Source organism: Catharus ustulatus, chromosome 3, assembly GCF_009819885.2.
Source record: "Catharus ustulatus isolate bCatUst1 chromosome 3, bCatUst1.pri.v2, whole genome shotgun sequence".
Taxonomy (NCBI): Eukaryota; Metazoa; Chordata; class Aves; order Passeriformes; family Turdidae; genus Catharus; species Catharus ustulatus.
In genome coordinates, this window is record NC_046223.1 from 86,391,588 (window position 1) to 86,406,114 (window position 14,527).

The following is a 14,527-nucleotide window of genomic DNA, read 5'->3' on the forward strand; positions in this document are numbered from 1 at the left end:
AACCAAAACATGTAATTTCACATTTCATTTGTCATCTTTGACTTGATTTTGAAGGCAGTGACTTCAACATGGATCTTTGTTGAATCTGAGCATATCTAGAGGTGCTATATATAAGTGCTCCAGGATTGAGCCTGCTTAACAGGGGAAAAAAAAAGACTTTATGTGCATTTTTTGCCTAAGGAGGGTGGGGATGGGATTGTATATTCCTGATTACAGTAATGGCAAACTGTTGGTTCAGCCTATTCAGGAACTATTTTTTAGCATAAAATCCTGTGTAGTGGTAACCTAAAAGACAAATCAAGAAATCAAGCTTGCTTCAACTTGTTTTCAACATTTTTAACATGTGCAGTCCGGGGAACTCCAAGGAATTTGAGAGTTTCTGATGCTACAACATCAACAATGAGGCTGTCTTGGGATGCTGCTCCTGGCAAAGTGCAGCAGTACTTCATAACATACACTCCAGTCGCAGGAGGTGAAACTAAGGAAGTGACTGTGAAAGGTGACACTACCTCTAAAGTGCTGAAAGGCTTGGACCAAGCCACTAGGTATGCACTGACTGTGTCTGCCCTGTATGCCTCTGGAGCAGGAGAAGCCCTTTCTGGAGAGGGAGAAACACTTGAAGGTAATTATTTATTGTTTCTGTTATTATTTATTCATTATCTGACCGATGTTTATGGTGTCTTAAAGTGTCTTCCCAAGTTTTATGTTGAAGTAAATACCTAAATGAAGAATAGACATAAAGATACTCTCCTGCTTTACATGGACTTTCCAAACCTTCTGTCCTCAAAGAAAAAAACAGTGGGTTAAATCACTGGTTGTTGAGGGGCTGTGTCTCTTGAAAAAGCTATTGCCAGAAGCACCAACCACAACTGACTGTACTTCCACATCAGCCTCCATTAAATATTTTGTCTTGTAACTATCGTTTTCCAAGCAGTTTAAGTGGCATATTGTTCTTAATGTAACAGAATTAATTAATGGGGTTAAAGTATCTCATCCATTTGAAAATCTGCAGCATTTCTATGGTACTGAGATGGAAAGATGTTCAGGGTCCATTTTTGCATCAGAGAAACAACAAGTAATCTTAGGCATACGGAGTCAAATCCTGTTTCTAACAAAGAACCTGGAGCTGAGCATAAACAGAATGCTGGCAAAAGCGTAAGTCAGGCTTTCCTATAAGGAGGAAAGGCTGTTCTTTTTTTGACATTGAGCAGATAATATCCCAGACTAATTCTCTGTGAGCATTCTCAATGTGATCTGTAGATTGTCAGAGGATAGGGAAAGCTGCATCATAGGCCTTGAAAGGAAGTGTGACTCTGCTGTGTGCTGGCCAGGGATGCACTGCTGAAATCTGGCACTGCGACTGTGCAGGCACCACACTTGAAAACATCTTATGGATGAATTATGTGGTGTTCAGGCTTGTCCATTAATGCTAATCAAGTTGCAGTAGGAATATACTTGATTCCCAGTTTCTCCACCAGTTCAACTTTTTGCTTATGAAAGAAAGCAAAATAGGTTAGGGAACAATCCAGAAAACCTATTTTAAATAGGAAAGTGTAAAATAAAATAATTTTAAAAATAAGTTTCAGTGATTTACCTGAATCTGAATTCTTCCTGCTAAAATTTAAGCGCTTGAACACTGCCATTTGCAGCATGGGCTCTCTAGGATTCCTCTGTGATTGATGAGGAAAGGGAAATGTTTCCAGTAGGCAGATACTCCCTCTGAGATCTCATTTGTCCTTCAAATGAGCATTTCTCTGTCCACTGACTAAACAAGGAGCAAGTGAGAGCTCTAGACACCAACTGCCTGCCTGTCCCACTGCCTGAGACCTGCTTACTGTGATGAATGCAGCTGTCAGAGAATCAGGCACCTTGCAATTCATGCTGAAAGTTTCCTAGCTCCCTTGCTTTCACTAGCCATGCAAGGTCCAAAAGTCTCCTTTTGTAGGAGAAAGGAGCCTGAGAACATTGCTGAGATCCAGATAAATGAGGTCAGGTATCAATATTCTGCCCATACCCTCCAGAAAAGCCAGAGATAATTGCGATGGAATGAAATTCCCTGTTGGTGGTGGTGCTGCTGCTTCCTAGGCATAATATTTTTTGGAGGGAAGAGAGAGGGTGAAAATGAAGAGTTTGTGCTGTGTGGGAGAGTTTGAATTCACCTCCACACCCCAGCAGGTTCACAATACTGCAGAATACGCTGGGCAAGAGTCACCTTTATTCTTTCCACTGACATCCAGGAAGACAAATTTCAGCCTCAGAACAAAAACAGACTGTATCCCAAGTAGACATAGAAAGCTGACAGCCCTGCATTCTCCTCTGTGCTATCAGTCATAGTGGAATTCCTCAGTCTTCCTTTGCAAATCTTGAGAGGCCTCTGTCTCACTGTTAAACAGACTGAATGGTTCATTTCCTTAGGGACATAGCTCAAATTTTAGTAAAGGTTTGACCAACTTAGCTGTTTACATTTGGTGGAAACATTTTCATTGAATAGATTTGCAGTAAACTTAGGAGAGCTCCTTTATTAACGTGGAGCCATGGATGCATCAAATGTGTTTCAAATTCATAAAGTAAGCTTAGCTTTTTATCCTATCATAAAACTTGAGCAAAAGAAAAGTTTTTTAGGGCACTGCCTAGAGCTTCAGTTAAAACACATCCTAGAGAGAGTAGTGAATGAAATACAGTAGAATCCAAAAGGCAAAATAATCAAAAAACCAGAATTCAGGTCTCAGAAACAGACTGTCCTTTCAGTGCTCCCTGCCCTGTGTGTCCCCCTTGAGGGCTCTGATTCTTATTTGGACTTTCTGCATTGCTAAATTGTTAATAAGAAGAAAAACATTCTTGACATAGGTTAAAGAGACAAATAATTTAAAAGAATATTTTCCTCTATCTTAGGAATGGGTTTCTATGCAACCAGATGAAGTTTAAAATGGGTGTTGGACTTAAAAGGCCACAGAAGCATTTCTGCAAGAAATTTTTCTTTAAGTAACTGAATTAAAACATTACATTAAAAATTCAGTGACAGATTTTGTCTTGGGAGAAATATGAATAAAGGAGCATCCTATAATTTAACTGAATGATTTTTTATTCAGTTCTTCAGCTGGGAGGAAACAAAATTAAAAATTACTTACCATTTTGACATTATAGCTTTATGACTCAAGTGTAAATTCTTTGAACATTCTGTTGGATTTGAAAATTCTGTCAGGATGCTGTTCAGAAAACAATACTCTTCCTATTAAAACTGTCTCTTAAATTTTCTTCGTTAGATAAAATGTTGGAAAGAGCACTGTAGAGATGTCAGTCTTTACTGGATGATCAAAGGGAAAGAACAGAATACAAATTTCTTTTTGCATGACAGCAAAGACGTAATTCATTATATTTCCTCATGGAATATCTACCATGCATTTCAGTAATCAGCATATCTGCAGTTTCATGGGGCAATAAAAGTACTTGAATTAGACCAGGAGTCTTTGAACATAGTTGTATGTATTTTAAAAGACTCTCTGACTAAGAGTATGAAAGGTTTTCTGAATATTTGTTGCAGCATATAAGACAGTATTTCAGTGTATGGCCCTGTCTTACCACAGTAAATGATAAAATAACAAAACCTTTGAAGAAACCCAGACAATTATGAATAAAAGGGTTGCAGTTTTGAAACTCAAAGGTAACATTCCAATTTCAAAGCTCAGTATAGAAATTTACATGAAAAGAGATATCATACTGGCTGTGAAGCTAAAATAAATATGGTTGGACCAGGATGAAAAGTTAAACAGGTCAGTGAATACTTGACTAATGAGTAGCTGAAATAACTTGTCTGACAGAGGCTGGAAACAGGACAGGTCTTAACTTCTGGAGAAATAAACTTATCAACAGTAATGACAAAAAAGCTGTGAAAGGAAGCATAAAAAAGTGTTTAGTATTTCAGTTAGTTTTTCCATGAGCCATGGTGTCTGAGAAACAAAATAGTGTGGTGTGTGTTTTTCATTGCCAACAACCCTGAAAGACTGAGCACTTAAGCATTTTTCTGTATCAGGAATCCCTATGGGGCTTACTTGATGTCTTCACCATATGAATTCTGACCAAACCTATTCAGTCAGTGGTGCCATAGTTGCTCATCATATCAGGAGCTAGGCTTGAGATTGCCTTTCAGACTAGGATGGTTACTAGTTCATAGAATTGATATATGGCCTAAGAGGAATCAGTTTGGGTGTAGGGAACGCTTCAGCACTAATAGGAAAGTGAGAAAAGAGGAGTACCTTCTCCAACTATCTTATAGTCAAGTGGCAGGAAATGAAAAATCCAAACTCTCAGATGTTTATGGAATTTTACTGAATTACTAAATGGTCTCCTGTGATTAGGGATGTAGACAAACATTCTTCCTGCTTTCAGCAATAATTATTTTTGTTCTGCATGTAGTAGTAGAACTCACATGGGCAGTTACTCTTAGACAAGAGTATCCTTCAGCAGAGAGGAAAAAAACTGAGAAATTTTTAGGCTGCTCTAACCTGATTCACATGGACATGTCTACCCAGGCTTTCAGCGAAGGCCTCTTTGTTATCCCCAAAATATTTTGGAGCAGTCACAAGTTGCCTCCCGTTCTTCTGCTTTGCTCTGCACGGTACTTTTGCAGTGTTTTGAAGTGGTTTGTTTGTTTCAGGATTCACAGGAATATCAATCCACAGAAACCCAGAAACCATTCTGTGTACTAGATTTCATTTACCATCTGGGTAATCTCAGTTTCTCCTTGTGTTTTTCTTTTTGCTAAGCATATGCTTGCCCTTATTGCTTCTCTGCATAAAACAGAGAGGGCAAATATTCCCTCAAGTAACTGTAGATAATCTCTTTTATAAACTGTTTGCATAGCTCTCTGGTCCAGCCCAAAGATAAACACATGCCAGAGGATCAGCATTTTATGAACTGTTCACAGACAACACAGTGTAGAGTTTAGCAAATGAGTAATCAGAAAATGACTCATTTCTGAGAGTGCTGTTCCATTACCAGGTAATTGTTTTTCAGATAGAATGGATTTATTAATTATTTTTTTAAAATGTTTTTGGAGCAGGAAAAGGGAAACAACGTATTTGCCCTTTGTTGAAGGACTATGCTTTCTTTCTTCAGTAATCCAGATTTTAGGAAATTTATAGTGTTTTCATCTTTTATGTGACCTCTTTCAGTCATTGGTTGATTTTGTCTACAGTTATGAAGTACCATGCAGAGGTGAAAATTCTGGGGCTTTATATTTCATACTGCTTTAAGCATAACTGCATGTGCAAAATATGTGCTGTAGAAAACTCTCCACTTTTATTCTCTCACTTTCAAAAGTGCATGGCAATCCATCACTGGGCAGCTTTGGTTGGAGCACTTCTATAAAGGTGCCATGGAAAAATTTTCCTCAGTCATACTTTTTTGGCTATGATTCCCCTCAGCTCACACAAAGTTGTTGAAACTGCTAAAGTAAATTAAATCAGTGATGGCTGCCATTTTCCTTGGGGTTGAATGGCTTGTGACAGCTGGGGGAACTCCACAAATTTTCACTAGATTGTTATATTTGATGTTATGTGATACAGATTGAAGAACAAGCAAGAAACACCCATGGAATGTCTTAGGGGAAAGTCTTTCTCTTATCTCCAAACACTCCAAACAAACTGTTTAGCTTTTTGGGATCATATGACTTTACCCAAGTCTTCACAGAAGAAATAAAATACAGTGAGAAACATGGTGAAGGTGGTGAGTCTAAACGCAGCAGACAGTGAGCAGTTTGTGAGAGCTACTGTTTTTCTAATCTGTTTTTTAATAAGAGAAGTGGTTTTAAGTCTGGCAAGAATTTGATTTTCTGCCCAAATGTATGCTCTCAGATGAAAAGAACATACTGTACATTAGCTGCTAAAAAGATTAACTTTCATAATTTGCAGTTTTAAAGAGTAAAAAATTCATTGCTAGATTAAGCAATCAATACAGAAATGCATAATCCTAATAAATGTCTGAAAAGCTTGAAAACTGAAGATCTGGTTTATGCGTCCTTTTGCTGGCAGCTGTATGGTTTTCAGAAAAGTTTTAAGAATATTTGAGTAACTGACAGTAATCAGGGAAGTCATTACACTTTTAAACATGAATTTCAGAGAAATTTTAAAAAAAGGCTGGTTCATTTTTTTTCCCCAGAAAAATATTCAGTGATCAGATTTCCATCTTGCTTGCACTGAGAAATTTTCGAGTATTTCCACTTACATCAGTGACGATCCTAGGCTAGACACACTGTTGGTAAAAAAGGACAAAGTTCTTTGGCATATGTGAGGTTGCTGGTCTCCATTAGCAGAGGTGTCAACCAGTTTTGTTTCTCATCTTTGTGCATTTTAGAATAAGTAAAAAGAGGCATGTTGTATTGTAATCAGGAGAGTATAAATGAATTTGAGAGAGAATTTTGTCATTGTGTCTTTTGCTTTAGAAAGAAAATCTTTGTTTCAGTGATATACTCTTTGAGGAGTAGCTATTTGTGTTGTGAGAATTAGGCTGTGCTAAAACAGTACATGAAAAAAGTTGTTATAACTGGTTAATTTTCAGTTTGAAGTGATTTTCTGTTGTGTATGTTTCTTGTAGTTTAGGTTTGGGGATTTTGGAGGCGGGCTCCTTTTTGGTCAGAGAATGGATAGCAGTACTTTGGAAATAAATTATTCTTTTTTGCTGTTTCTGTAGTAACATAAGAATGCTTTAGAAATGAATGGCCTCCTACAGGCAGAATAGTACAAATTCAAGTGACATTTCCTTACAATGAGGTTTTTAGCATATCGCGGGGACTTTACGTAATGGCCAGACACCGCAGCGCTGCTTCCGTCCTGACAGAAACAAGGACTCAGTGTCTCGGGAGATTTAGTGCTGTATCATACATTTTTAAAATTATACATTCCAAGATTTTTGAGTGTGACCTTTGAAACTGATTTGATAATCTGAGGAAAATTATCTTAGTTTTGTCTAGGAAATGAAATATGTATCAGAAAAAAAAAACAGTGGAGGAAGATTGAGTGAATAATAAGATATTTCTGCACAGTGTTAACTGAATAACTTTTGGAAAAGACAGAATATTAAAGACACTGAATGTGAACACGTTCTGGCATTATCCTAGATTAAGGACTCAGGAGTGCTCTGGCTAAAGTTCCTCTGTTTTGGGTTAGAACTGTCCTGGTTGGCATCTCCTTGCCTTTCTGCAGAAGAGAAGAGCTCTGCTCTGATGGGGTCATGTGAGGATGCCTCTGTGTAGAAAGTCTTTGGCTTTCCCCTGCACCATGTCCACATCCTCTCTCCACTTGCCTGAGGGCTGGCTGCTAACACTTTATGTCTTGGACGGAGGGATATCAGCCCACCCAAGTGACTGCTCCCTCCAGTGCTGGGGAGAGTTTGACCATTAGAGTAACACTGAAGTGATCCTCATCATCTCATCTGATGCATGCACTTGGATCCTTGCCGGTGGCAATCTAGCCTGATGACACAATGGGATACTCCTGACTTTTGCCCATTGTAAACAAGGCAGGACTCAGGCCAGAACATTTTGGTCTATGCCTCTGCAAGTGAAGGCTTATTTAGTTGATTCTGACATTTTAGGATGCCAGCTTACAGAAATTCTATGTTTAACTTAAATGAAATGTGGCTCTCATAAAATTTACCACTATGGATTGATTTTGAAATCTGGTTTTAAAAAATACATACAGAAAGCTGTTTAAAATTTAGGCCCAAATTGCATGTAAAACTCCCACTGAGATCAGCTGGAGTTGTGTAAATGTCTCTGAGGGGAAAGGCCATTTGAATAAGGACATTTGATTTTTATGAATGTCAACATTTTAATTTTAGCTGATTCAGTCTTGTGTTCAATAACAACAGTGATTGCTGGAGAGCTACGGGAAGTAAGCCAAATGGACAGAGGGAAACTGCTTTAGTATCATATTGTGTCTCTGGCACACTACAGTGGAAAAACTTAATATGGAAACTGGACATTTCAGACGTCCAGAACAGGGTATAAAAACACCTGACTGAAAGTTACCAGGAGATTTTTGAAAGTGTGTCTGCTCTAAGTAATGGTAGAGATATACAGGGTACTGTAGGCAGTGAAAAGTGCTCTGAGCTAAAAACCACCAAAGTGAATCTGGCAGCCTGAAGCTGCTGCCTGGCTTGCTGTCCCAGGCAAGGGATTGACCTGTCCATGCAAGTACTTTGTTTTCCTGTGTACGTACTCACCATGGTTTACAGCTGTGCTTACACCAGCTGGTTTGATGCTCCAGAGCATCAGAGGAACTCATGCCTGTTAGGGAATAATTAATAAAAAACCAACTCCATCCTTGTTTGCTCATGTCTTGGGGGCTGTATGAAGTGATGAACATACACTAGCTTCCATTTCCAGTCAAGGAAAAGAAGGAGTCTTTTGCTAGTCAGCCAGCACTTTTCTTACGATGTGTATTATCTCTCCATGCTCCTTAAACATCCTGTTTAAACAAGCAGCAAGAAGTGGATGTTCAACAAGCATTTCTGAACACATTGTCCAAAGGAAAAAAAAGGAGTACTCAGGTGTTCCAGTTGGGAATGTTTGTGTGTACATAGAATATAACCAAGTTACCCAGGTATTTTGTTTTAATCCAAGGAAAGGATATTTCATAGGTCTCGTTGTATGTTTGTTAGCGACCACATTATACAAATGTTTTTGTGGAGCATAAATATGTTTCTTGACTCTGAATGTAGCAGCTTTGATAATATTTAATGGAATCCTAACAGTTTAAGACTTAGAGTTGGACTGCATCTTAAATATAGCTGTTCTTCTAATAATAAATTAAAAAAACCCACTGTGGAGCAGAAAAAAAGCGGTGAGTGAACTTCCACCTCACACGTGAGGTGCAAATCAAGTTAGCGTGTTATGTTAAAGAAATGTTCTCAGTTGCAGTGTAACATATAAAAAGTCCAATTTCCCTTAGTAGGTAAGTTGTCTTGTCAGCAGTTTCCAGCTATTTGAAGTAAAAATTTTCCATTTAGTTCTAGTGGTTTGGTAGAAATCCCAGTTCCTTTTCCCTCTTTTACCTTGCCTTATAAAAAAGACATTTAGTTCCAAAGAATATTTCTTTCAGAACCAACATATTACAGTAACTGCTGTTCATTATAGTCTGTTCCAAACAAATTATTTTCCTCTGTTATTTAATGACCTCAATAATGACTTAATCAATAAGGGTTTTAAATAAGAAGTTATTTTTGCAGTATTTCCAACATATATCATTAGCTGTAGTATCCAAGAGTAGACTTGCAAAAAATTGTGCTGTGGTAGCAGATACTTGAATACTGAAATCATGTTGTGGCAGAGCCATGTTTTAAAGTAGCCAAAATAAAGTAACTTGTATATTTATATTACATTAAAATATGGAAAGAAAGGTTTTTATTGTGAGACATCTGTGCATTCTATCAAGTTAGGTTTTCCATATTTTTTCCATTTGGATTGCCTTAATATTTTTTTTTTTTATTGTATGAAAAAGCCAAGATTTGAGAGTAGGAGCTTAAGAGCAGACAGAAAAATTGGTGTAATTTACTTTTGAAGGCAAATCTTTTTTTCAGGCTTCCAGGAAAATTGTTATTTAGAGTTAAGATTCTGGCTTTCATTTCCTGCAGTCACTGAATTTTGTGAGACTTCATGAGGCATGAGCTGAATTGGGCCTTTTCACTATAACTCTTTAAGTGTATGCAATCACTGTTGTGAAATTATAAGTGAACTTTACCAAGCCCTCTGAATCTTAAACTTTTTTTGAAGAGAAGGTGCCATAAATTGTGGTAATTTATATTGTGAGGCTAAAAATCAGTTTGGAGGGTACAATTTTAAGAACTGGTGCAGAGTTAGGATGGAAAAAGAACTGTCTCCAGAAAAAAATGAAGGAATGTCCGTAAGACTGAATTAAAATCAGAACCACCCCCAACACATTCTGTTAGCTGTATTTGAGAGTCATCTTTGTGATTGTTATGGTGCTCTCTGATTCTGTGTTTTGTGTAGCTGGTGAATCTCTGATAGATTGACATTAATTTTTATTCATCATTAAGCCAAATGGGATTAATTGGCTCACTTTTAATGAAGTTGCACTACCAATGAGATGTTTCTAAAACAAACCAAAACTTTCTACAGACAATCTTTTCTGCTCCAGTAGATTGTGTTTGCAAATGTTGCAGATTGTGATGGAAGCAAAAGAATATGAAAAGTGAAAACTCAGTATATAACTTTGAGCAACTTGTTGCTCAACCTGAAAATGCTTCAAGCTTCTGAATGTACTGAGGTCTGTTCTTGCAATGAGACTAAGTAGTGGAAATTGGATAAGTATTGAATTCCTCTGTGTTCAAAGAATTTTGATTCTGGTCCTGTGACTGTTATGGATTAGTATAAGGATATATTTTTATCAGTGAGGGTAGAACTTAACTGTGATTCCATGAGGCCACCCCAAGTGTTTACGTCCTCTTGCTAAGCAAGAGTGTCTCAGGAATGTCCTGTACAGTGAGAAATCCCACAGAGAATACACACCAAAGAACCGAGTACTTCTTTGTCTATGTGGATCTGGTTTCATAAAGCCCTTTTGCAGATTTTGCTATGGTGAGGATGTTGCACTAAATCCACCAGTCAGTGCTCCTTTCCTGTCATCAAAAGCAAGCCATTGCAACAGGAAAACTGAACATATGTTATAAATGTACATTAAACAGAGGCACTCCTTTCACTGCACCACTTTAGACCAGTGAGCTTCTCTTTTAAGCAGAGGAATTACTCTGGTGTGTTAGGTGAGACTCACATATCCATCTGACAACTGGATTTCACAGACTAAAGAGCTGCTTCCTTTGTTCCAAACTGGTTGAAACAAACTGCAGGGAGGAAAGAGGTACAGGTCTTATGAATAGAAAGATGGAGAATGTTCTCTACAGTAAGTGTCGGATGATGTAAACACACTGCAAATTAGTTGTGAATATAAAATGAAATATCATAAGATGATATGGTAAATGGGACTCTGGAAGATATGAGTGCTAATAAATAACAAAATAAAGTTGTCATAGAAAGGACTCTGACTGATTAGAGGCCTAGGTAATCACCAACCTTATGAAGTTCAATAAAGGAAAGTGCTGGATTCTGCACCTGGGATGGGACTACCCTGGATTTATGGACAGAGCAAGGAATGAGATGCTGGAAAGCAGTGCCATGGAAAGGGACCCACTGAGGGTCCTGTTTGGTGAAAAGTTGGCTATGAGAAGCAAGACAGGAGCAGACACTGATTTCTTTTCTGTGGTGACCAGTGACAGGACCAAGGAAATGGCCTGAAGTTGTGTCAGGGGAGTTTTAGGTTAGATATTAGAAAAAGGTTCTTAACCCAGATGGTGATTGAGACTCCCCAGGGCAGTGGTCACAGCTCCAGCTGATGGAGTTTGAGAAGTGTGTGGACAATTCTCTCAGGAACATGATGTGACTCCTGGGGATGGTGTTGTGCAGGGCCAGTAGTTGGTGATCCTTCTGGGTCCCTTCCAACTCAACAGGTTCTGTGGCCCTGTGATTCTGTGAAAAGTCTCCATTATTTAACCCTGGGAAAAATGTTACACATATAACAATAAAAATGAATGAATGAATGAATGAAATAAAATATATTTTTTGAAAGTTAAAATTTACCTAAGAGAGCTGCATCACATTTAAGCACTGGCTTCATTCCACGTCTTTGTACTGACATTTTTATTTTGCATATTCTAAAGCATAGTAGACTGCTAAGTATCTTACATGGTAAGGATAGGATCATTTATAGTCTAAAGTTAGCTTTAAGCATTTTGTTGAAACCTTCATCTGTTTTCTCTTGGGACTGTATGTTATTGAAAATAATATTGATGGGGAAAGTTTGGTTTAGCTCTTAAGATTATTTGACTTTTACATTTGTACTTTGCTAACATTTACTATTAGCATTTAAGAGAGAATATGCTGTTTTCTTTCTTGCAGAGCGTGGTTCACCACGTAATTTGATTACCACAGACATAACTGACACTACAGTTGGGTTATCATGGACACCAGCTCCAGGAACAGTTAATCATTACAGGATCATATGGAAATCACTTTATGATGATACCATGGGAGAGAAGAGAGTCCCTGGAAATACAGTGGATGCTGTGATAGAAGGCTTGGAGCCAGAGACTAAATACAGGTTTTCAGTATATGCAGCCTACAGCAGTGGAGAAGGAGACCCAGTGGAAGGAGAGGCTTTTACTGATGGTAAGTGTAGTACATTACCACCATTTGTAGCATTCTGTTTCTGATGAAATTATAAATTTTTAAAGAAAATGGACCTTATTTTTCTTTATCATAATATTTTTAAATGAAAAGTTTCCCCAAACCAAAATGCCACCTCAGCTCAGCCAATTCTGACATTTTTGTTGGACCATTAAAAAACACAGAAAATCTATGTCATATAGGTTTTGATTCAGCAAGAATTACCTCCAAGTTACGATTTGATTTTGTGTGCAGATTACTCTGAATTCAACCTTTTATGGGTTTGGTGTGACTGCTAAACATCAGGTGCAGGAAATATGGATAGAGCAAGGAGGAAAGATGGGGTAAATTCCCACAGAAGCAATGAGTTTCTTTTCCAAATTATTGCTCTTCCATTCTTCACAGTCCTCAAACTGAGGCTTACTGGGTGATTTTGATGTTTGTTATTTACCCTTCTGGTGCTCTGCTCTTTCTTACTTGCCAAACATTATGTTGTATGGGTCAAGCAGGCTCAAGGCTCTCTTGCAGTGTAGGCAAAGTGAAAAAACACAGAGACCAGGGATGACTTGTTTCTTTATAGCAAGAACTGGCAAGTAGAGGAGTCAGAATGAATGAAGGGATGTCCTGGATGAGGCTTGACATTTCTGTTGTTTGCCTAAAGGGGCCATGTGAAGACAAAGCCTGGGGGAGGGCTCTGGGGAAACATCATATGTGTTTACACGTTCTTGTGCTCTGTCCTAAGAATCTGTTTTGACTACTGTTGGAGACAGGCTGCTGAACTACTTTAACCTTTGTCCTTGACCCAGTTCAGTTGTTCTTAAGGTTTTGCAAGAGTAGTGATTGCTGCTGTTAGTAAGAGCTGACTCCCCAGAGTCAAAGCAGAGTGCTGTCCCACAGCTTCGTTCTTTATTCAAGCACAGCAACACCAGCTGTTCTAGCTTTTCCAGGTTAGGTAGGCAGCCTAGCCATATCATTTGTGCTGACTCTGTGTGCTGACTGAGGGAACTTGCTAGTAGGCCTATCAATAGCCCCAGACTTGGGGCTAACATCCTGAAACTAATTTTGTATCTTTCTGGTATACATGCAATTAGAAATTGTCAGTTCCTACAAAGCCCACTTTACTTTGTGGTGAAATACTGACCAATTTCACCATGCCAAGAAGGTTCAAGCTTTGCCAAAACCTGGATGGCTTATTTTGGCTGACAGCCAGCATTGCATACCTGTCTGTTCAGTTGGGATTATTTATACCATTTGTGCAGTCTGGAAAATATCTCTTAGAAGCTGAATGCTGCAATTTGTCGAGAAAATGCTTTATTAGTTCATGGGCTTATTTCAGCACATATGCTATGTTGCGATGAGTGATTTTCCAAGAGTTTGGAAAGTCACTCACCTCTATTTGAAGGACAGTATGCATGGGGTTCAACAGCCATATATATTCACCAATACCTTATCAGACCTGTAAAGTCAAAACTTAGAAAATCCGAACTCTATAGGACATTGTGTTCATGAAAATCAACAACTTTATAATTTATCACTTTCATTTGAGAGTGCTGAATCCATTATTTAATGGATTACTGAAAACATTAAATCAAACCCCCAATTATGCTTTGTCATCATGTAATTTATACTGAGACCCTTTATTGTCTCAGTAGTGAAAACCACACTTCTGTTTGTTTAGTCCATTCCAATTAAAAAAAAATTAACAATGGCCTATGAGATTCTTCAGTGTCCCCTCACAATCAAATACTGACATTTTTAAAAAGGCAATTTAAAAAAAATACAGCAGAACTAATTTTGTAGTAATGCATTTGAATATATTTGAATATGATAAAGTAAAAATTTGTCCATATTTTTACACTGAAAAGTGTCACCAAATGCCAGGACTGTGACAGTAGACAACGAGACAGAAAACACAATGAGAGTTACATGGCAGCCTTCACCTGGGAAAGTCTTGTCTTACCGTGTGAACTACAAACCACGCAGCGGAGGAAGACAAATGTCTGGAAGAGTAAATGGTCCTGCTACCAGCATAGTGCTAAAGCGACTTAAGCCCCGAACTACGTATGACATAACTGTCGTTCCAATTTATGATTTTGGACATGGGAAATCAAGAAAAGGAGAAGGAACAACAGGTATGTACCGCTCGAGGTTGTACAGGATTTCATAATGCAAGTTTTGTGCTTAATAATCAGGAAACATGGAAAGCAAGGTGGAGTCTGTCAAGATTGTGAATTGACAGGCAAATTGAAGAAAATATTAGAAGTTTGAGAAGAGAATTTGATTTGTTTGAAA

At 38.1% G+C, this 14,527-nt stretch overlaps 1 protein-coding gene across 4 annotated transcripts in view; it reads left to right on the forward strand.

The window, feature by feature from the left end:
* COL12A1 (collagen type XII alpha 1 chain) overlaps positions 1 to 14,527 on the forward strand; it is a 100,075-nt gene that overhangs the window by 21,581 nt on the left and 63,967 nt on the right. For all 4 annotated transcript variants that reach the window (XM_033054057.2, XM_033054055.2, XM_033054056.2 and 1 more), the window contains 3 exons: positions 350 to 622; positions 11,969 to 12,238; positions 14,101 to 14,367. In XM_033054057.2, the coding sequence (XP_032909948.1) occupies positions 350 to 622; positions 11,969 to 12,238; positions 14,101 to 14,367 (810 nt within the window). The remainder of the gene's footprint in view (positions 1 to 349; positions 623 to 11,968; positions 12,239 to 14,100; positions 14,368 to 14,527) is intronic.